Raw genomic sequence first — 23037 nt, forward strand, 5'->3', positions numbered from 1 at the left:
CTACTCTCTACTGAAATATAACCTTCAAGAGATTTTAGATAACTATTTCCCTTCTCTATAGCTCCATTTTTCTTATCTTATTCATGACATAAATCTCTTAGGCTTAATACTTCATTGCATTCAGTAAGCACTTTGCTATTATTACATCTATATTCAACCTCCAGCCTGCAAAAGCATGTAGCCAGACTAATAAAACACAGTCAACACAGCCAACAAAATCTTAGACCAAATGCCAAAATAAAATTCCCTTGAACTACAGTATGACAATATTTACGTCTGTAAAATCACAGTACCTGACACTAGATCAATCAGTTCTGCATAACTGATTCTGAAGTACTGGAAACAAGGGGAAAATTTGCTTGTTGTACTATTATGCAGAGCTTAAAAATAGCCCCACCTACATTATCATTTATGCACAACTTCACTAGGCTGTTATGTAATTTTACATTAAAAATGAGAGATTTGTATATTATGTCCTGGACCTCTGATACTATTCTGTTCCTTTTTCTTTCATACTTTTTACTTTTAATATGATTGCTTCTATATGTATTCTTTGAGTCATTGATAGTTTATTCTGCGTAATAAGGGTGCTTAAAAGCATATATGCATATATGAAAAAAACTGATTATTTGATATTAATATTCATCTAATTACAGCAATGTTATCGGTATGAGTTTGAATTTGGTTCTTTTCAGGTTATAATATTTTGATCTAAGTTCCCCTGAAGACTGATTTTATTACACACAGGTGTCAGTTTTCCAACTCTGGAATCTCCTTGCCTTTATTTGGATAAAAAAAAATCTTTATAACCTGTTGTAGTCACAGCCTGGAGAAACATCAGTTCAGCTCATTTCTTATGGTATACTACATTTGTAGTTTTAATTAAAGAGGATACCTAGTCAACCTAAAGCTTAAATATTTCTGCAAATGTCCTACTTGAAAAAATATCAAAAATATTTGTTAGTTACCAACAGATTTTTGGGAACTGCTTTCACATCCTTCTTCTTCACAGCCCTGTATTTCCTGCATCAGAAATTTTCCATGAGATGCAATTCCAATCTGTAGCCACTCAAATTGAGAGGAAGAAATTGTTTGTGCTGGTTGCAGTGTTTCCATACTTCTTGGTTCAAAAAAAAAAAAAAGAACACCTTAAGTTCAAGTTAATGAAACTGCTTCTATGGATGCCTGGGCAGGAAGACAAAAGTGTATCTTGGCTCAAAGCAAGTCATAAGGGAACCTACTGCTAACAGTGTATGTGCCATCCTTGAAACTGTTAGACTGAGAACTACCACTGCTTGATGAAAAAAGGTGTGTGCGTATACTTATACTGATATATATACCTTTTTGGTTAGTGGGAACACAGGCAGGAGAAATCTCTCAGGTCCTTTATATGATGCAACTTAAGTACAGACACTTGTACACAGAGATGAAGCTTGGTAGCAATCATGTCTCTTCCTTCTGCCTGGGAAAACTGTAATTACACAGATACTGTTTTTCAAAATGGCAATCTTTCTTTAGGAGATAGCAAAGTATTTTTAGCAGGGCAGGATGAGGTGGCATCATGTAGTCCAGGAAAAACTAGTGTCAAAGCAATTTACTGAAAACATGGAAGACCATCATGAGCTGAGCTATCTCTCTCTGGAGGAACATGAAGAGTTCATCAAAAGTATTTAACTTTTATTGGATTGTGGAATTCCTCTTCAAGCAGCTGTGGACATCTCGTAGGCATTGCATGGTTTGTTATCCTTCCCTTTGCAAGTCACAGGACTAACTGTTATTCTGGAAAGCTCTGTGTGAGCAAGCACAAAGCAATATGAGATAACATACAGATAGCTAAGGTGCAACAGACTGGGGGTAAAGTGCTAGTCTGAAAGAGTACGAAAACTGATGATGAAAGGAGCATGTGATGAGCATTTTTTGTTTGTTCACACTATGCTTTTCATGCCTGGGTGTGTTCTGTAAATTCTTACCACACTGAAGTCAAGGAAAACTAATCCTTCCTTCCCCAGCTACTGCGATACAGCACACTAAAACTAGAAGCAAGTAGCACTGGCCCTGGGTATTGACACAAGAGAAGGAAGGAAACGTGCATTACAATGAAGCAACTGTGGGTATTGGTAGAAGTAACTTGTTATTCATCAGGCTGCAGTGGTGATGTGCTCTTAACTGGAAGACTATTGTACATCATGAGTTAGTCATTCACATAACAGTTGACCTGAGCAAGCACAGGCCTGTGTGCTACACATATCACTTCGCCACAAGACAAACTCAGCTGGCTAATTGTAAGGCAGGAAGATGTAGGCAGCTACCACTTGGCACCTGGCAATGACACCACAAGGGTGTCCTTGTCTTTTATCTTGAAGTGAAGCAGCATGAAGAAGCAACATTCTTTTATTCAACAGTAGAAAAAAAATGAATGGTGTTGTTTACTTCTAAGAAAATACTACAAAAAACTCTAAAGATAACAGTGCCAGTGAACTTCAGCGTGGATGGGATCTGCACAGCATGCCATGCCCTGACTAGAGGTCTGTCTAGTGCTTTACAACTTGAAGTTCCCAGCATCTGAAGAGACTTAAGATTCTGTGCTATCCCTTTTACCTTCTCATGTTATCTATAATAAATGGTATTTTAATCAATACTTTGAGGACTCAGTACCCCTCTTATTGGGATCTCTAAAAAGCAGTTACATTGATGCATTACAAGTGGTTTATAGCAAGTACTAGGACATAGCTCCCTAACAAGTAAGTTTGCTTGTCAGATGCATGGAAATCTCCCTCTGCTATGACAGTATTTATTTGCATAAACATAAAAAAGTAAGGAAACATGTCCACTACATCCAGAATTTTTCTGTTTCCACCTCCTCCACCCCCAAATTTAGGAGTCATTCCATTCAACATGGCAACTATTCTCCATCCTGACAATCATAGAGCTTTCATTGATTTTTTCAGTGATTTTGTTCAAGCAATATCTAGCAATATCTTAGTAGGTTAATACCAACTCATATTTCTACTCAGTACTGGTAAGCATTGTCTATGCATTCTCCATTCCCATGCCAAATACAGGAGAGACCTATAATCTGAGTTTTTCCCCTAGGATTCATCTTTCCACCTTCAGCACTGTTGGCCATGAAGAATCATTTAGATACTACTGACAATATGTCAAACATCTGAACATTTCAACATTGCAAAAGCAACCTGGTATTGTTTGCTCAGGGATATCTCCCTATACCGTCCTTTTCAGTGTCATTCTTAAGTATGGTTTCAGGCTGAGAAAATTTCTTCTGGACTCCCAGAATAAGCAAAAAGAGGTCCAACATCGTATCTCAGCTTTTGCACATTAAGGGACCTTTTGCAGAAATGAAGGCCCATTCAGTAACCACAGCCAGACAGTGGTGTTCATCCTCTGATCTGCAACAAGGCTGGTATCTAATACCTTTTTTTAAAAAAAAAAAAAAAAAAAAAAAAAGTGAGTAGTGGATAGGAGGCGAGAGATTTGGGACAGGTTGCTGTTTGTGAACAACCACATCCTTTCTACACCAATTATAATTTCTAAGTGACTTGTCTATTAGCTCTATTCAAAGTTCAATTCCAGCACTCTCCCTTTCACTTCCCATGTATTCATTTCAGTTGATCTGTGCCTACATAGCCCTCCTCTATTGCTCAGGGGTTGGCTGCGCTATATCTCCTCTAGTATCAATACTTGCTCCTTTGTAACAGCAGTAACATTTATTTTGCTGAGCTTGGGGCACAGATGTTCTTTATTCTAGCACCTGTTTGAAATTAAAAATAGAGCAGGTTCCTAAAGTGTCTGAAAAGACAGAATTGCCATTTTACAGCACACAATCCATCAAGACTTTCAGTTGTCAACTATGGAGCCTTCTACTACAAGTCCTCTTCTCAAAAACATCACTAAACAGTATTTTGGGCTTTTACAATACCACCTAGGAAAACCACTTAATATTAAACCCCCTCACTACTTAGATGTGAAGGCTGGCACCCAGCAAGCTACCCACGTACAGACAATACACAAACTCTCAAATTCAACCTGGCCCTACACTGTCAGTGGCAATTAGTCCCACTCCCAAAAGCTTTGATTCCATGGTATGTTGAACATGGGTTAAGAACAAATCAAATCTTCCATCTTTCTCAGGCCGACAGCTCCAAAAAAACAGGTGCCAGGCTAACCTTTACACTTCAGTTATTTTCAAATCATCATCAGATGCATAATGAGACTCCTTCCAAAGCATTAAAGCTCTTTTAGTAACCTGTTTTGGGAAATGTATTAGCACACACAGAAACATATAGAAAACAGCACATACAAGAAACAGTACTGATTTTGCAATCCATGAGTTTAATTGCTTCAGCTTGTAGGTTTTTTTTTCCCTGCTATTCAGCCATCCCCTTCCTATTGCAATCTTTGCTAGTAAACTTGCATAAACTTCTCCCAGATCAGTACATAAACCAGATACAGCAGCACAAGTTTCTGTTTGCAGTTTTCTTAAGTCTTGGTTTCTTATTTTCTTAAGAGAGAAACTGAATTAAAAAAAAATATTAGGTAATTAGATCAAATATCTAATGGTGAGATGCACTGCCATCACAGAAGAACGTGATGGAACGTGAATCCATAACAGGAACTATATTTCAGTCTAGCCTGTTCAGGAAATGGAAGTTACAGAAGATCAACCTGTCATAGAACTTTGTTGTCTGCGCTTTGTTCAAAACAGCATAAAAAAAAGCTCGTTTTTCACTGTTTTGACTGAGGTCTTTGGGAAAGTAGTATCATGTGATATTCCTACCCATGAAATTATACAACCTGCCTCCAGACATCTTCTAGCCCCTAACAGTTTTGCATCTTTGGGTTTACATGTGCTAGTGATAAGACAGCTACAAATTTGTTATTTGTGAAGGACCTGTCCCATTGAAAAGCCAGGGCTAACAGCTGTCATCTATATTACAGCTTCTAACAAAAAAAATAGGAGAACAGCATAGGAAGGACTTTTAGAGAAAAATTTTTTGATTAAGCAGACACTATTTTTCGTAATTCACTATCAAGGGATTTAATGCATCGTGTAAATTCATCTTTAAGATCCCACGAGCAGAAATGCAGCAAGAAGTCCAATGCTCATATAGGGTTAGGTAAACAATTAGCTACTGAAAGCAGAAGAGAAATCTCAATGTATTGTCCTATGTCAGTGCAAATTACTCCATTACTCCTTTTTCTTTGCTCTTGTTTCAAGGACAGCTCTGAACTTTGCTACTTGTCTCCTGAATTAGTTCAATTTAAAATTACTGAGCATGAGTGAGCTGTGTGCTAAATGCAAGTTACCCTGGAAGAACTGCCATGCAATGTGCATGAGAAATCAGCTTTATGCAGAGTGGAGAGCATTTACTACCATAACACCTAAAATCTGTGGCAATGGACATGTGTCAGCAGGTTAAAAAGTAATATTCCACAATTAAAATGTAATTTTCCATAGGAAAAATGTTGTGAGTACCTAGGAGCAAGTCTAGGAATAGGAAAGTGACCTAAACAGATGCAAAAATTTATAGCCACAAACTATTAAAAAAGAAATCGCAAACTTAAAAACAAACAAAAAAAAAATCACACAATTTGAATCAATAGACAAGCCACCTATTGAAACAGACTCTCAGAAAGAGAAAAACCTATGTTAAAATATTACATACCACATTACTATCCAGCTAATAAAAAAAAACAGCCAGATTTTACAAACAGGATACAAACGGATTTCTTCTTGCCATAAGAATATCAGATAAAAACAGTTACAGAATACATTGCAATATATTTACAGGGAGCTTGTTCTTCCCTCCTCCCAGTGCCTTCAGTCCCATTAGTTCTTGTTTTGACCTTGTTTTCAGCTTTTCCAGGCTTGCTCTCTGCTTGCAGAAAGAGGACCTTCTTTTGTCTATACAGAATATGACACCCAGGAGACAGGAGAGGAGAGAGAAGGTAAAACTTCTCGTTGATCCATTTATCTTTGTTACCTATTTTACATCACTAAGCCAGTTATAGATGTTATACAAGTTCAAGAAGGTTCTATCTCAGAGGCCTCTTCTATGAAGTTAGCAACAGGACTGAGCAGCAAGAGTGGAAACAATTTATACTCTCCATTCCCATCCTCTGAGGGGAGAGGTGGATCACCCATTCCCAGAGCATCAAGAGGTTCAGACTGGTTTGCTGGAGCTGCTAATGGCAAGATAGTTTCACTACCTGCTCTCCATCCTCCTTCAGGTTTCTCCTCCAGGGGGGCCAGTAGAAGGTCTTTAGGATCTTCTATCTTCCCTGCAGCTTCACCAGAGGGTAATTCTTCAAATAATGAAAGCAGAGGATTGGCCTTGTACTGTATCAGCTGCATATCTGAGGGAAAACAAGTATCTTGAACTCCAGACTCCTATGGCACCTAAGTGAAGGCTCTTATTCAAGGCAAGAAAAACTAAAGAGGTTGCTTCAAAAATTCATTCACTGAAGGAAATTGTACAGTTTTGCTCTGACAGACTACATTCACAGCGGTAAGAGTCTAAGAACTGTGGCTCCTGTGTCTGTTAACATCAATATCTGAAGCATGCTTCAAGCCACCAATACACAAGGCATGCAATGGTAGCACTCAAGTAGTAAAACAAGGAGCATCGCATTTGTAGGGTTTTGTAGCCCATATAGGAGACACATCTGCAATGAGATTTGCAGTTGTGTCCCATATTGTGGCACTCTGCCACATGTAAGAAAAGGGGAACAATTAATGCATACATGGGGTAAAGATTGGAGCTGGTAAGATTGAGGCACAGCTCCATCAGTATCAGTGGTATCTCCCAGTATTCTCATAAACAGAAGGAAGAAAGCCATATTACAGGCCAGAAAAACTCAATTTAAGTACACACAATTTTGGAAGAGTTTGGAACTGCTACAGCTCTCAGATTCTTTCCTGCCCACCTTTGTTTCCTGCTGCTTCTCTCTCACTTCCTTCCAGATCTTCAGCGCTGTCTGCCAAGTTTGCAATCTGAAGCAAAATGTACACAGAATAAGGCAAAATGCTTAACAAAAAAGTTTCTACTGACTGGCTAACAAAATTAAAAGTGAAGGAGAAGAGAGGAGATAAAAAACAGCTGGCCAATGCACACTTCTGACTCCACAAGCCCATTATTGCTCATGAAGACCAGCAAACAGGAATTCTTAAAAGACATGGTAAAACACAGACAAACTTACTAAAGCCAAACAAGCTTCTTGTTAACAAGTATTTACTTTACCCCCCAAATCAGAAACCTTATTACAGTCCATCTTGTTGGAACAGCACAGTTAAATCCCACTGTTCATCAATACAATTAAATTTTGCAAACACTGCTTGAACAGAGCTGTATTCTACCTCAGCTATCATCTAAGCTCTTCTGAAAGGGAGGTTCAGTCCCAGTTTAAGTATTATTTCAGGATTATAAAACAAGTGACACTTGTAAGGGATTTCTGTAGTATGAGACAATTTTAGGCACTAGAACAAGAAAGGGACACCTGCACAGAACTTGTGCGTCTCCTGAGGAAATGCCATATAGCTGTGCTCAGAATAAATATACTGTATTATATTATAATTTTTCCTTCAATAATTTTCCTTTAGTTTTCAAATAGACTAATGCATACAATCTCATCTGAAATATCTGAAAGACCTAGCTATCACTTGGCAGAAAGACATCCTAGAAATCTATGATGCTAGGAGAAACAAGCTAAGAAACTGTACTCACATTTGGAACAAAAAACGACATGATTTTCCCAGCCCCCTCGTTCTCAGCACAGTACAGAAGTAATAGTTAAGAATTAAAAATTTTTCTCAATATAGACAGCTGAGTGAACAGACACCAGTTTGTTTCCCTTTTCCTGATGTGTTCAGATGTGTTTAGTAAGCAAAGAATACGTTACTCAAAAGCAAAGTGACAGTATGCTGAACATCTATTTAAACTGAGTATATTACTGTGGGTAGGAACATAAGACTTAAAACTATTTTGAGAACTCTCTGAAATTATATATGTCAACAATGATAACTGAAAATATTAAGACAGCAAGATTAGAGAAAAGAGCAGTTTCATCGTGTGCTATTAAATCGGTCCCAACCCTCAAACTTTGTCAATAAAAATTCAGCTCTCAATATATTAATCCTCCCCATCACAGAAAAAAAAAATATCTTACATTTTGCATGCTAGGGGAAGTTTCCATGAAATTCATATCCAGGGCTGGCAGCTCAGGATTAAATGTCTGAAAATGAAAACCAGACCATATGTAGGAGAACATGTCTTATTATAAGGGTCTTAAAACAGAGCCTCAAGACAACTCCTGACAGGACAGCAGGATCTGGTAGACCATTCCAGCCACCACTAAAACACAGGGAAGATGGTTCTCCTCCACAGGCCTACAGCAAGTTACTTTGAACCTGAGGCAGAAAATTGATGGTCACAAAAGAGAAGGTCATCACATTTCTCACTTAATTCCAGAGACATGGAATGTCTCTGTTCTGAATTTACTGTGTCTAATTCTGGGCTTCTGGAGAGAGTCCAGCGTACGGCTATGAAGACGATCAGAGGGCTGGAGCACCTGCCCTATGAGGAATGGCTGCGAGAGCTGGGCCTCTTCAGCCTGGGGAAGAGAAGACTGAGAGGGGATCTTATCAATGTGCACATGTACCTGAAGGGAGGGCGTCAAGGGGGACGGGGACAAACTCTTTTCAGTTGCCCCGTGTGACAGGACAAGAGGCAATGGGCAGAAACTGAAGCACAGGAAGTTTTGCCTGAACGTGAGGGGGAATTTCTTCCCTGTGAGAGTGACAGAGCACTGGAACAGGCTACCCAGAGAGGTTGTGGAGTCTCCTTCTCTGGAGATCTTCAAGGCCTGCCTGGAGGCAACCCTGTCTAACATGCTCTAGGCGACCCTGCCTAAGCAGGGAGGTTGGACTAGATGATCTCCAGAGGTCTCTTCCAACCTTACTGATTCTATGATTCTATGGCTGAGTTTCATTCCATATCATAACACGCAAACAGAAAATCAGTCTTTTCACATACTGTCACATTCTGAAGAGAAAACAGTTCAAAAATTTGAGTTATACATAAGAAAAATACTATATAAATTGGAAAAGGCTTTTATATTAACTTGTACTTTGTTAGATTCCTAGGATGACTATGTACGACTCTATCCAAAATTATTTACTTTTCAAGATTTTCCTCCCTCTTGCTCATTACAATATGCAATAATCAATAAAAAAAATTCATAATACAACCTAATTAGTATCTTTCAGAAATCAGAATATTAAAAGACACTCACATCACTGAAAGCTTCGGAACCAAGGTTATACTGCTTCCCAGATAGCATTGCTTGAAGCTCTTCAAGGCTGGCGTCAATGCAATTTAGAAAATCCTGGATTTCTTCCCTAAAAATACAAAATGATATTGTACTATGAGAAACAGTCTAGCAGTTAGAGCCTTCTTTTGCACCACAGTGTAGACAAACTTGTGGAAATGATCTCCTAACTTCTTGGTTGTTACAGCTGTTGGGACAAAAGGAGACCCAAAGTGATACAGCAAGGAGTGCAGAACAGGTTATACAAATACAAGAAACCACATTTCTGTATTACTTTTCACAGTTTGACTATTTGCAGAACAGATACAAGGCAGGCTATCTGAACAGCATATATACTAATAGCTATCATATCAAAAAAGCAGTTCTTCCTTCCATACATATTTCCTCCCTCATTTTAATATCTTCTGAATGTTCTCAGATGTCAGCCTGTATACTAATCTCTGTTAGTAGAGAGCTACAGCCTGATGGCTTTCACCTTGGGACAATACATGATAAGCAAAGGACTCAAAATAATCTATATCTAAAGGAATGCTATCTTCTTTGGTAACGTAAGTAACAAGATCATTGCTGCGTTTTAACTTCCTCTCAGGACAGCAGGCAGGACATGAGACAAGTGAAAGGGAAGCAGCATGCATGGCCCCAATACCAGGTTTCTCAATGTGCTGCAAGCTATCTCCTATACTACAATACTTGGCTACAAACAACATACAATGCCAAGCCATTGCTCCACATTTTGCAGTGCCAGAGAGGCAGAAGCCTTCAGATTGCACTGAATACAGTGGCACATTATCTGAGTTATTCCCACTTGAACTTTTAAAAAACTAATTTACTGTGTTCTACTAAATACATTCTCTAAGACTTTGACACAGAAGCATTTAATACAGAGATCTCACAGGATGACAATTGTATAAAACAGTTTCCAGAAAAGAGTTAGTATAAAGATATACAAACCTGTCTAGTAAAGGATCATTTTGGTTTCCAGAATTGTTTTCATTCAAGATAGAGTCAATCACTGACACAGGGTCTTCTGGAGCATTAGCTTGTGCAGTATGGAGCTCCACAGCATCATTTCCTATTTCACTGGATTTGTTAGCATCTTTTTTCTGAACTGGAGGAGCAAGTTCTGGACAATTTAACTCAACTGGCTGTGATACTTGACAAATAGGTAAACCAGAATCTAAAGGCGCCTCTGTCTCTCTGTAAAACACAACAGACACTTTATATAATATGCCACACCCAGAAACAAGATGCAGGAGAATTTACCAATTGTATTGCTCCTCATTCCAAATTTAGTACCTTGAACTTTAATACCTAATAAGGTCAAATCCGTCAAGGGTTCAAATAATCAATTGGTCTTTCAAAAAAGCAGGCAAATAACTTCCTAAGGCTGCCTTAAGAACCAACTGTCTAAAGGCTGATTCATTTATTACTGCTTATACAGAGAGCATGTATCAGAGCAGAACATCCCATTTTGCCAGACTAAAGGCTTCAGAGGTGCATGGGCATGTGGTGGGAGGGAAACTCATCACACCATATCCCTCAAAATAAAAAATTCCAAACTGGTCTATATTTGACTCTGGATATTGACAACCAAGTAAGTTCTTACAAGGATCTGAGGCCATACAAAAACCATTTTCCATTCAGTTGCACTTAGCGTAGTATCAAGATTAGTACTTAAACTGGAGGCTTTAAGTCTTGGTTTGCTTAATAGTAAACTATATATGCATTCAGGTCCCTGCTCAGTCAAAAAGTTAAACACACTTACTTGTTAAGTAGGCAGAAAAGTGTCAACAAATTAAGCTCTAAATCTTAGCTTGCTAAGATTACAGGCACTTGCAAAGAGATACAAACTCTTAAAAGGCTTTGCTGACCATGGCCAATGCTGCATGCTATAAAAAGACAGCCTACAAAGTGGTCCATTGTGTGTAAACACAGTAAAAAATTCAGAGAGGCTGTTTCCCATTATTCATACCTGTCACTTACATTAACATGACTACTTAGTTAATGACCTAAGCACAGATACTGTCTCACCCTTATACCTACCTGGCTTTGCCACTTGTGTGGGCCAGAGCAGGGAGCCCATCAGTGGCATTATCCAGAGTGTCAGTGATATCTCGAATGATAAGACCTGTACCATTCCCATCCTCACCATCCAAATTACGTTCAGAAAAAGTCATCTGCAGGATACAGTGGACAGAATGAATAAATCAAAATTCTGACTGTTTTGGTATAGAACCTGCATTCTCCTTGCAGCTTGTCTCCCCTATTAAGATTTCAGCTATGCCAAACTGTACAGATCGCATGATTCTGTGGGCAGGGTAATGCTTTCAATGTGTCCACTTCAAAATGGACTGTACTTGATTACAAGATTAGGATATTAACACTTGTAAGGAAGACTGGTGGAGGATGGTGGAAATCACTGTATAGGAACCTGTCCACTGCAGTGTTTCATCCCCTGGGAAGACTTACTGCTTGGCCACTCTCCACAGGTATGCGAACATACTGACGACTGTATTTGGAAGGTGAAGCACCTGCAGCATCTGTTAGAGATCTGAAAAGAAACATGGCTTTAGTGTATACTTCAGCAGTAAGAAGTTGTAGCAATGCAAAATAAGCACAGTAACAGTAACAATAAGAAATACTGTACTTCCAATTCTAAGAAACCTTGTTTTTTGAAATTGGTTTTACTGAATGTACTACAGATGTATTACGTTCTAAATATGCTTTTTGTTTGGTAATAAATCAGTTACATTTGCACGTTTTTAAAGCATTACTGTTTCTGGCCCTTCAAAATTTAATGCATCTTCTCTTTCCATGCTATTTTTTAGTTATAAACAAGATGATCTCTTCTTTTCTTGCTTTTTTCCCCACTTCCATCAGTATTCTCTAATTTGAATGAAAGAACACAAGTGATAAAAACTTTCTTTGTGCACTTTAAGTATGTTGCTTCTAGAAGCTTGTCCCCCATTGCACATCCAACACTAATTTGTGACTAGCCAGTAATTACCTTTTTCTTTTGACCCCAACAATGTAATTTCCTCGCATCAAACTTAGTATAAATTGAAGAATCTAAAAAAAAAAAAAAAAAAAAAAGAAAGAAAGAAAAAAAGAAAAAAGAAAATAAGAAGTGATCAGCATGGCAATCCTAATACTAAATTATTAATTCAGACTTAATTCAGGCTGCAGTGAAAATTTGTGTAGTTATGTGATTGAAATTAATAAGTAAATTAAGTCTCCATTTGTGTTCTTGTCTTAAAAACAAAAGGATAGTTACAAATGGTATTGAAAAATTATCCCATTTGGGCAGATTTAAGTCTCTACAGAAGATACCAGACCAGAAACAGCTGAGAGAGAAACCAGAGAAAATTTGATCCACTGCAGCAACACCTATAATTTCTGGGTACCAAGCTGACTTCTTGAGTGTTCAAGGTCTGTCCTGATCAGAGATCTTTCACAGACTACATTCCATGTGCCTGCCATCTCTCTTTTTAATTATGGTTTAATTTAATTAATGGTTCCTGTTACCATTCACTGCCTCCAGCCCCATGCTTTCCCCAGGCCCAGTGCTGTATTATTCCAAAAACTTGGTTTACTAATTTTTCTCCAAATGATCTAGCCTCACTGAGCTTTCAAACACTGAAATCCTTTCCCCTAAGACTCTTCCGTAGTATTTGCTCGTGATTCTTTGTTTCTCTATTTCTTAGACACTTGGGGACTGTGAATATTTTTTCTATACTGCATTAATATAGCCTGTTCAACTCTGTGTCATTTGTCATTCTACATAAGCAAAGAATGCCTTCAAGTATCACAGAGGCAGGAATAAGGATTGTAGCACTGAAGATGCTGCAATGGTACCTTAGACAGCAGCTTCTGTTGTTGACTGTGCTTCTGCCTTAGAACTGCCACTTCTTTCCACAGGGCCTTATTTTCTCTGCAATGCAGAATAAATCAGAAGACAGAGGATGAACAGAGTTTACTTTATATGCTCTAGTTCCACAGCTTTCAAAGTTTCACAGTACCTTGCAGGACCAAAGGCAACACTCCATCTGTGGGTGACTAACAATCCATTAATCAAATCCACCAGCTCTGGGTTAAATTAACTCCATATTCCACCAGGCAGGACCAAACACTCACTAATAAGGATGTTCTCATCCTCTGCTGCTCCACCAATAATCTTGACATGAGGTATTCATTCAAAACATCCAACGCCTTAGGATAAGGATTTAGTGTTTGGAAACAGGCTAAGTGCAACACAGATCACCTCAGAAGTTTTAAAATACAAGGAAAACAAAAAGAAAGAAGAAAACAAAAGAAGGAAGAAGGAACAGAAGGAGTAAAGGTATCTCCTGAGCTTTGGTTGAAACCTGCTTGCATGCCAATAATCACAGTGAATTCCCAGTGCTTGAACAAGAATCTGAAGGAACAGAGATGAGGACATACAAAGACCATTTCCAATTAAAAAGAAAGCCAAGCACTAACCCTTTCTCACTACGTCTAGCCCTGTTATGTGTTTAGAACAGGAAAGGCTTTGGTACCTCTAAAAGAACAACTACAGATGCTGGAAATCAAAATGAAATCTCAAGATAGTCAACAAATGCTCAGTCTAAGTCTCTGGTCTGTAAGATTCAGAATGCTGTGTGGGGTGGAACGAGGATTCTTGGAAAAATACAGCTTAATTTGTTTTCATTTCAAATGAAACCCACATTTAGAGTCTGGCTCCATTAGATACAGACCACATTCAATACATAAGCGCTTTGGAAATAAACAGTCTACCTCTTCATATTAGCCAGTCTGACATCCATGTTGTTCTGTTGCTCTCTCATTTCCTGGACTTCAGAAAGTACTTTGTGTAAATCCTCTGTACAGACCTTGAGATCTTCGGTTCTTACTGCAGATACCTAAAATAATATCAGGATATATACGGTTTACTAAGGGCTATACCCTGTATACTTCTTTCTAAAGGAGGTGTAGTCAGTCTGTAGACGAACAGGACCAAATTTCATTAAAGGAAGTAAGATTATAGGATTTTTACATATCACAAAACATCACGTTTGATACAGAAGTAGTCCTTAGGACAGTCTCATCTGTATGAAGAAAAACGGGATATTAGTGAGCATATGACAACAGCACTTGGAGTGCACCATTGTATTTCATGCTAAAACGGCATCACTAATTCAAAATGGTGTTCCCAAAGTGCTTCTCTCTGACAGGTCTGGTGAAAGCTTGCCCCCTAGTGTCAAACGGTAAGCCACCAGTCATAAACAAAATGTGGAAGCTGCTTGTGCAGTAATAATGCAATAGACACATCCCTCTTAAATACAGGCAAAATTTGCAGCACAGAACGCACAATTTTCCATTAAATTACTAGGAAAAAAAAATACAGGTCTAATTAGATATATTCTACTTGACTGAAGATTTGTCCCATTCCACCTGAACTGCAGACTCCTATATTGTCATTTTCTCTATTATCTCTCCGCCCAGTGACATTCCAAAATTATAGAGACTTGTCTCCAGAGCCCAAGTTGCTTTTCTGCCTACAGCAGAATCTATCAATTGAGGTCTTTCAAATGATGATGAAAAAGTGATTAGAAAGCAAAGAGCTCACTCTCTCCTTCCTGCAACACTTCCCTAATAAAAACTTTCCATTTTCTTCAATAACTTTTTTTTTCTGAGATGGTGGCACTGATGGCTAATATACAATTCAAGATTTTTAAAAAGATAGGTCTGATGGTCACATCTGGATTATATGTTCAGGTTTTGTGGGCATAACTTTAAAAATCTTGTAGACAGAAACTAACCATAACTGAACGAGTTGGGGCTGGACCAGATAACCACCAGAGGTCCCTTTCAACCTATGGTATTGTCTGATTCTACTTTTTTTCTATGGAGTCCTAAGAGGGAGGTAGAAGCATCTCAGAATTAGCCCCATGAAGTGTAAGATAGCTTGCAGGTATGCTGACTCACAGCGCTTTTTCAAGAAAAATTGGCTGGACATAAATCAACCTATATTGTTGTAAAATAACATTCCATCACTCTATGATGAAATAGAAAAGAATTATTATGTAATCATTCCACAGAAGTAACTAACAGATTTCCTAATATTTTTCACTTTTACAAAGGACGGATTGAATGCCCTGATTGTTCTTCTCTGCGTCTACATTCTTTGTTGTCTTGCTATTTGTTGTAGATGGTCAGGTACACACACTGCACTCCAAATGAATTCATGACTGTCTTTTTCCCCTTCAGCATATCACCTATACTGATAAGCCACCAAAAAGACGCAGGCAGCACATGGAAATTTCAAACGCAGTCAATCTACATCTGAAAAAAACAGCCGGCCAACCAAGTAAAACATTCCACCTGAGTCTCAGAGTCTACAGCTAGTGAGGGCATCCAGACTGATGCACAGCAGCTGAGATCCTACTGCTAATAGTAAAAGGGAGTTAACTGAAGGAAATCCTGCATGCAAACTAGAATTCCTGTTAGAGGTTTGAAAGCCAGTTTACAGCAAGTGCTGAAATTTAACTCCATTCTAGACCGTAAAAGAGCAGGAAAAAAAATGGAGGTTTTATGCATTACAAAAATCACCAGTAATTCCTGTGCAATAAAGAATATGTTTACCAGCCTACTAAACAGTTCTATCTGAATGTCCTTGAGAGTAAATAAAGCATTTGTCTTCCCTCTAGAATACTCCACCCAATGCAACATAGCTGGGATACACGCTGATAATTTTATCAGCTGACTGTCTCAACATATCAGAAAGCAAGGTGTGCAAGCCAAAACAAGTTAGCAATTACAGCATCTGGGAAGAGAAGAGGAGGCCTGAGTCAGAGCAGCAACTGTACAACTACATTTAATCAACAGTGATTCTGAGCACAGATGGTTCAGTGAAGGATCAATCAAAACACAATTGTGACTCTCCAGTGAATCCTCAAGTCTATACTGTGATTTTATTAATGTGGGCAATGTAGCCCACATTATGATATTCTGAAGAAAAGATCCTGCAGTTCAAATGTCAGCATGATGTATCATGACAGCCTGAATTTACAAGAGAAAATTGGAAAGCCCTAGCAAAAATGCAGCTTAGTGGCAACGTAGCTTTGGGGGAACAACATAGTTAATTTGGGCAAGCTTGTGTAAGCTGATTTCTGCTGCCCTTGCTGCAGCCTTTGCTCTTTTGTCAATGAGCATCAAACGGGAGTGTATTCCTTTTCCTTCTTTCACTCTATGACCCTTTCCAATTCTGCTATGCCAGCAAAACTGAAGACTCATTAGGCTGTAATTGTGTGTGTGAGCTCTGTATCAGAAAGGGATCTAGTTTGATAGCTATAAAGAATGGAGTCTTTCTCCAATGCATTCTTAAAGAATAGTGGGGTGTGTTATGTCTAAGAGCTGATGTGAGGAAGCCAAGCCAAGCCAAGCCTTAAACCTGGTGTTCAAAACAGAGCTACAAAAGCTTGCTGTTGCACAACTCTGATGCTATCTTGGTTCACATGTGATTATTCGCTTTAAAGTGTTTGAGACCCCCAGACTTGTACTGCATAAGCTGCTTTCTGTAAGAAAAAAAAAATTAAATTCATTTTTAGATTATACCTTGCGCTTGATGTTTTCCAGTAAGTGTGCCTTCCCTCGCTTGAAGAAAGGGTGCTGGAACTCAATGACTGAACTTTTCTCCACTGTAATCATACCATTCTCCAGAGCAATCACTTTCCTGAACCCATCTGTGGAGAAGGATTAAAATAAAATAATCATTTTTTTCAATGTAAAGCTGACTGTTACAATGCATAGCTAAAAAATACCCACAAAGGTACTGAAATACCTACAGTAATAGGTATTGGGAGTAGGAACTATGAAAAGAGGCTACATAATTTTTCTTTGTTGCTCAATCATTCCAGCTGCTCTGATTTTCACAGCTGGAGAAAGTATCTACAACACTGCCAAATGATCTCTCAGAGAATGAAAGTAAAGGCTGTACAACAAGCATGCATGGCAAAGGCCTATTACTAGTATCCTAAAGTAAGATAGTGATGGCCAAACAATTGCAGAAGTTAATCAGAAGGGAGATTTATTAAAAAGTCTTGGGGAAAAAAAAACAACAACAAACAACAACAACAAAAACACGCTTGTGCCAGTGGAAGAAGTGGAACTTTGCACCTTCCCTCCCATGTCTACAATCCCAAGCAACTATAAAATAAAATGAATGGTATGTACCACCAGGGTCTACAGAACATTTTAAAGAACAGAAAATAGATCTCAGCTTATGCAAACACATGCACGCCCAATCCTCTTTGGGGTGCATTAGGAAGAGTGTTGCCAGCAGGTCGAGGGAGGTGATCCTGCCCCTCTACTCAGCCCTGGTGAGGCCTCATCTCGAGTACTGCGTCCAGTTCTGGGCTCCCCAGTATGAGAGAGACATGGAGCTACTGGAGAGAGTCCAGCGTAGGGCTACAAAGATGATCAGAGGGCTGGAGCACCTGCCCTATGAGGAACGGCTGCAAGAGCTGGGCCTGTTTAGCCTGGGGAAGAGAAGACTGAGGGGGGATCTTATCAATGTGTACAAGTACCTGAAGGGAGGGTGTCAAGGGGGACGGGGACAAACTCTTTTCAGTTGTCCCATGTGACAGGACAAGAGGCAATGGGCAGAAACTGAAGCACAGGAAGTTCTGCCTGAACGTGAGGGGGAATTTCTTCACTGTGAGAGTGACGGAGCACTGGACCAGGTTGCCCAGAGAGGCTGAAGATCTCCAGAGAAGGAGACTCCACAAGGCCCGCCTGGATGCAACCTTGTCTAACATGCTCTAGGCGACCCTGCCTGAGCAGGGAGGTTGGACTAGATGATCTCCAGAGGTCCCTTCCAACCTTACTGATTCTATGATACCACTCAAACTGTCTGCATAAAACAAGGCACTGCAAGCCCTATTTCCATCACTACTTAAATATCAGAGGGTAGATGCAAAATACAGTTGATAAAGCAATCCATATCTCTCCTCATTGAAGTTTTTAACATAGTTAATGTATTCTATTTTTCTCTGCATCTTGGCATCACTATCATTAGACAGCATTACTCAAACCTAGGATAGGTCAAGCAGGAAAAGGAGCCTTCCACGACACTGCATGTCTTTAAAATAATTGGATTTCAGCATTTGATTTTGCTACAAGACAACTGACAAACGTTTGTTTACATTATCCTTTGACACTCAGGCATCGGAATCTCAACAGTTGACACACATAGCAGGCTCCCCACTATGCCAAGAGTCTAAATGATCGCTTTCTCTCTCATATCTGATACAGAATCTAAATATGCATGAGCTAGAGAGGAATAGACAAATTCACCTCTTCTCAACAATTCCCTGCAACTAAGCTTTAGTATCATTATTAATTCAGTGCTGTAAATTAACTTACTTTAGCAAAGCTGTATGACAAATTCTACCCTACTTTTCTTGCAAAGAGGAGTATAAAGTAACTGAAACACATTTCTAGCCTAATGAAACAGGAAGATTTTTGAAAAAAGGTAGAGATTTTATTTGAACAGAATAAAGAGATACAGAACATATACAGTTAGTTGGTTGGTGCAATACCCAACTTAGCTCCTAAAGAGCTATAGTTCAGACCTAGAGCATCTTTCTGATCCTTTCTTGAAAAGGATTTGCTTAGTCACTTAATCCTCCTCACCTCAAATGGACCATCTAAATAAGAGGGCCATTTTCTATACAGTCTTCACCCTCACTTGGCCCATAAAACATGTACTGCAAAGCAACTATTTCTGATGTGTGCTGTTGCCCTGCACATTGTAGTGTGTCTTTGATTTACCATCTCACTGCAGTTTGTTTGCCTGTACAAGTTGTACACGTACAGTATTATATAACAAATACTACATCATGCTCAGAAGTAGAGCACACAAAACATGTATGAATCCAGCTCTATCCACCAGCATGACTAATCTTGTTTCAACACAGTAATACAGGTAACAGCATGATCTAGGCAATTTGTTTCATATACTAGACATATGGGTGTAGATATGGCCTTTGCTCCTACAAACATGCACAAGTTTGCTATTATTTTTTCCTTACCATTAACATCACTATTGGAGCCAAATGGACTACCTAAGCTTTACGTACCAACACATGAAACAATATTTTATTGTCATTGCTTAAAAGGACTCAGCTGAAACACAGAATGAAGACTAAGCCAAGTTCTTTTATTATTGTTCTCTTTTGCAAAGCAACCTCAAGACCAGAATTCAGATTTTCAGGGACGAAAAATCTGCCAAGTGAATTGCTTTGATTAAAGAAATACAGATTGATGCCAAACAGCAATGAACTTGGCAGAAAAAACACATGAGAACAGGTCATACTTACACATGTTAAGCTGGCGTATGAAGCTGGAGATATTGTTGTGCTTGAAGTATTTGGGAAGTAGCTCCTTAGCAAACCTCTGCTCATCCAGAATGCAGAAATTCTCACCATTCTAGGAAATAAACCAAAGTAACAGTTAGAGATCAAGCACAATATTTCTAAAGCTAGTCATATGTCAAGACGCAAATTGACAAAGCTAGTTCCTACAACAGGAAAGGGCAAATCATTTAGTGAAAAAATTGCCTCATGGGCATTTCTGAGTACTGAGGACTGTACTAAAAAGTTTGAATCCAAAAAGATAGCTATATATAACATTCTTACCAAACAGGGGTAAAAAACCTTAACTTTTGAGCTTAACACAAAGAAAAATGACCCCTTCCCCCCTCACACACATGCTTCTCTCTTGGTTCCCAAGAGACGTAAATATTGCTCAAAGACACCAGAATTCATGCCACTAGAGGGCTTGTATCTCCCTTGATCAGCGTTCAACTACCTCCTGACAAAGTCCTCCCACTGTGTGCACTATGTCACCACTAAAAATAACTAAGCAATATTACAGTTACTAAAAGTTCAGACAACACAACCCAGCAGTGAAAAAGCGTAACTATGGCACAAACAGTTTCAGATACTGTTTGTATATTCTCAAGCTCAACTTTTCTGAAATCGGGTAGGTATTTCTGAAATTTTTTTACTATTCACAGAGAAGAAAAACAGTAAGTTTCTCTTCATTTTTGTAAAAGGCCAAACAACTGAAAAATCTGATCAAAACCCAAGCACTTAAAAATTACATGGGACTAAAATAAATGTTGCCTGTGATTGTCTCAGATGTCTCACTAGTCTGCCTGTGTTCATAATATTCTATGCCTGAAGGCACATGAGACTAACAAGGCTTATTTTCCCAAACTTAGGAAGAAAATATGAAAAGATAATTACTTTTTAAGGAGTCTTTTCTCCTGAGCATCATCACTTCTAGGTAATTACATACAATTTGAGATATGAATATTCTGAGGTGTTACTCAGTAAAATGTAAGATCACTTAAAGCTGTTGTGCTTGTTCACTTTTAATTATAGGAACAATTGCAGCAAGGGCTCTCCTGTAGCAATGCAACTTAAGAGGAAGCATCAGCAGAAATGCCAACATGCATGCTACCCAACACCTGTCCTTCTTCAAGGAGGCATGCCTTTACATGCTCCTTTCTGTGTATCTGCATACTTAACATATTCTCAGTGCTGAAATGCTACTTGGCACACTGTAATGTTTGCTATAGGCAGACATATATGTTGGAGATGACCCACTGCCCAGATCAGGCATACACATGCATTTGTCTCTATGCCAGCACAGCTCGGGGCACACACATCTGCCTGCTGCACAGGAGACACAACAAACCCTCTCCCTAGGGCTCCGCACCCACAAGCATGCCCAGGGGCCCTGCCCACGCCGCACTCACCACCTGCGGCTTGGCCACAGCCCCCCCCCCCACTGCCCCGCGAACACCGCTCCACAGCCTTCCACGCCAACTGCCCCCTGTCCCCGCACCCTCTCCCACATGAGCCCTCCTGCTCACCTGCCCCACGCCACCGGGCAAGAGCCTCTGCATCCTGCCCTCACCACTCGGTGCGGCCGCATGGCCCCCGGCTCCGCCCTGCCCTCGGCCCCCCCGGCCCACACGGCCTCCACGGGGCTCCCCCCGCCCTGCCCTCGCCCCCCCCGGCCCGCACGGCCTCCACGGGGCTCCCCCCGCCCTGCCCTCGGCCCCCCCCGGCCCGCACGGCCTCCACGGGGCTCCCCCCGCCCTGCCCTCGCCCCCCCCCGGCCCGCACGGCCTCCACGGGGCTCCCCCCGCCCTGCCCTCGGCCCCCCCCGGCCCGCACGGCCTCCACGGGGCTCCCCCCGCCCTGCCCTCGGCCCCCCCGGCCCGCACGGCCTCCACGGGGCTCCCCCCGCCCTGCCCTCGGCCCCCCGGCCCGCACGGCCTCCACGGGGCTCCCCCCGCCCTGCCCTCGGCCCCCCCCGGCCCGCACGGCCTCCACGGGGCTCCCCCCGCCCTGCCCTCGCCCCCCCCCCGGCCCGCACGGCCTCCACGGGGCTCCCCCCGCCCTGCCCTCGGCCCCCCCCCGGCCCGCACGGCCTCCACGGGGCTCCCCCCGCCCTGCCCTCGGCCCCCCCGGCCCGCACGGCCTCCACGGGGCTCCCCCCGCCCTGCCCTCGGCCCCCCCCGGCCCCCACGGGGCTCCCCCCGCCCTGCCCTCGGCCCCCCCGGCCCGCACGGCCTCCACGGGGCTCCCCCCGCCCTGCCCTCGGCCCCCCCGGCCCGCACGGCCTCCACGGGGCTCCCCCCGCCCTGCCCTCGACCCCCCCGGCCCGCACGGCCTCCACGGGGCTCCCCCCGCCCTGCCCTCGACCCCCCCGGCCCGCACGGCCTCCACGGGGCTCCCCCCGCCCTGCCCTCAGCCCCCCCGGCCCGCACGGCCTCCACGGGGCTCCCCCCGCCCTGCCCTCGGCCCCCCCGGCCCGCACGGCCTCCACGGGGCTCCCCCCGCCCTGCCCTCGGCCCCCCCGGCCCGCACGGCCTCCACGGGGCTCCCCCCGCCCTGCCCTCGGCCCCCCCGGCCCGCACGGCCTCCACGGGGCTCCCCCCGCCCTGCCCTCGGCCCCCCCGGCCCGCACGGCCTCCACGGGGCTCCCCCCGCCCTGCCCTCGGCCCCCCCCGGCCCGCACGGCCTCCACGGGGCTCCCCCCGCCCTGCCCTCAGCCCCCCCGGCCCGCACGGCCTCCACGGGGCTCCCCCCGCCCTGCCCTCGACCCCCCCGGCCCGCACGGCCTCCACGGGGCTCCCCCCGCCCTGCCCTCGGCCCCCCCGGCCCGCACGGCCTCCACGGGGCTCCCCCCGCCCTGCCCTCGGCCCCCCCGGCCCGCACGGCCTCCACGGGGCTCCCCCCGCCCTGCCCTCGGCCCCCCCGGCCCGCACGGCCTCCACGAGGCTACCCCCGCCCTGCCCTCGGCCCCCCCGGCCCGCCCGGGGCCTCGCCCGCCCTCGGCCCTGCGCAGCCCGCACGCTGCTCTCGCCCGCCCAGGCCCCGCGGGCGGCGGGCCGGGCCGCGCCTCACCCTGCTCCAGCAGATCACGGTGTCGCTCTGCGGATCCTCCACGAGGGCCCAGAGCTTGGCCAGGAAGCCGGGCACGGCGGCGCCGGCAGCGCCGGGCAGCGCCGCCGCCTCCCGCATCCTCGCGCAGCGCCGCGCTCCCCGCGACCGGCGGCGGCCGTGACGCGCGGGTGGGGGCAGGGCCGCCGTCGCGGGGAGCGCTCCCATTGGCCAGTGCCTCGAGGCCCCGCCC

At 42.7% G+C, this 23037-nt stretch overlaps 1 protein-coding gene across 6 annotated transcripts; it reads right to left on the reverse strand.

The window, feature by feature from the left end:
- Positions 1-1600: 1600 nt before the first annotated feature.
- LOC134145373 (heat shock factor protein 3-like) lies at positions 1601-22943 on the reverse strand. 6 transcript variants are annotated; one of them, XM_062584803.1, is made up of 14 exons: positions 22809-22943; positions 19704-19812; positions 16939-17066; positions 14119-14243; positions 13201-13276; positions 12353-12414; positions 11815-11896; positions 11389-11522; positions 10297-10542; positions 9310-9415; positions 8185-8250; positions 6946-7012; positions 6229-6375; positions 1601-1789 (listed from the first exon to the last, which is right to left on the reverse strand). In XM_062584803.1, the coding sequence occupies exons 1-14, from the start codon at positions 22923-22925 to the stop codon at positions 1701-1703; spliced, it is 1554 nt and encodes a 517-aa protein (XP_062440787.1). In that variant the 5' UTR covers positions 22926-22943; the 3' UTR covers positions 1601-1700. The 6 variants fall into 6 exon arrangements, with proteins under 6 accessions (XP_062440787.1, XP_062440784.1, XP_062440782.1 ...); XM_062584800.1 differs by lacking the exon at positions 1601-1789 and adding an exon at positions 4331-5923; XM_062584798.1 differs by lacking the exon at positions 1601-1789 and having other exon boundaries at positions 5831-6375.
- Positions 22944-23037: the final 94 nt, after the last annotated feature.

The sequence above is a fragment of the Rhea pennata genome, chromosome 11 (assembly GCF_028389875.1).
Source record: "Rhea pennata isolate bPtePen1 chromosome 11, bPtePen1.pri, whole genome shotgun sequence".
In the NCBI taxonomy this organism is placed as follows: Eukaryota; Metazoa; Chordata; class Aves; order Rheiformes; family Rheidae; genus Rhea; species Rhea pennata.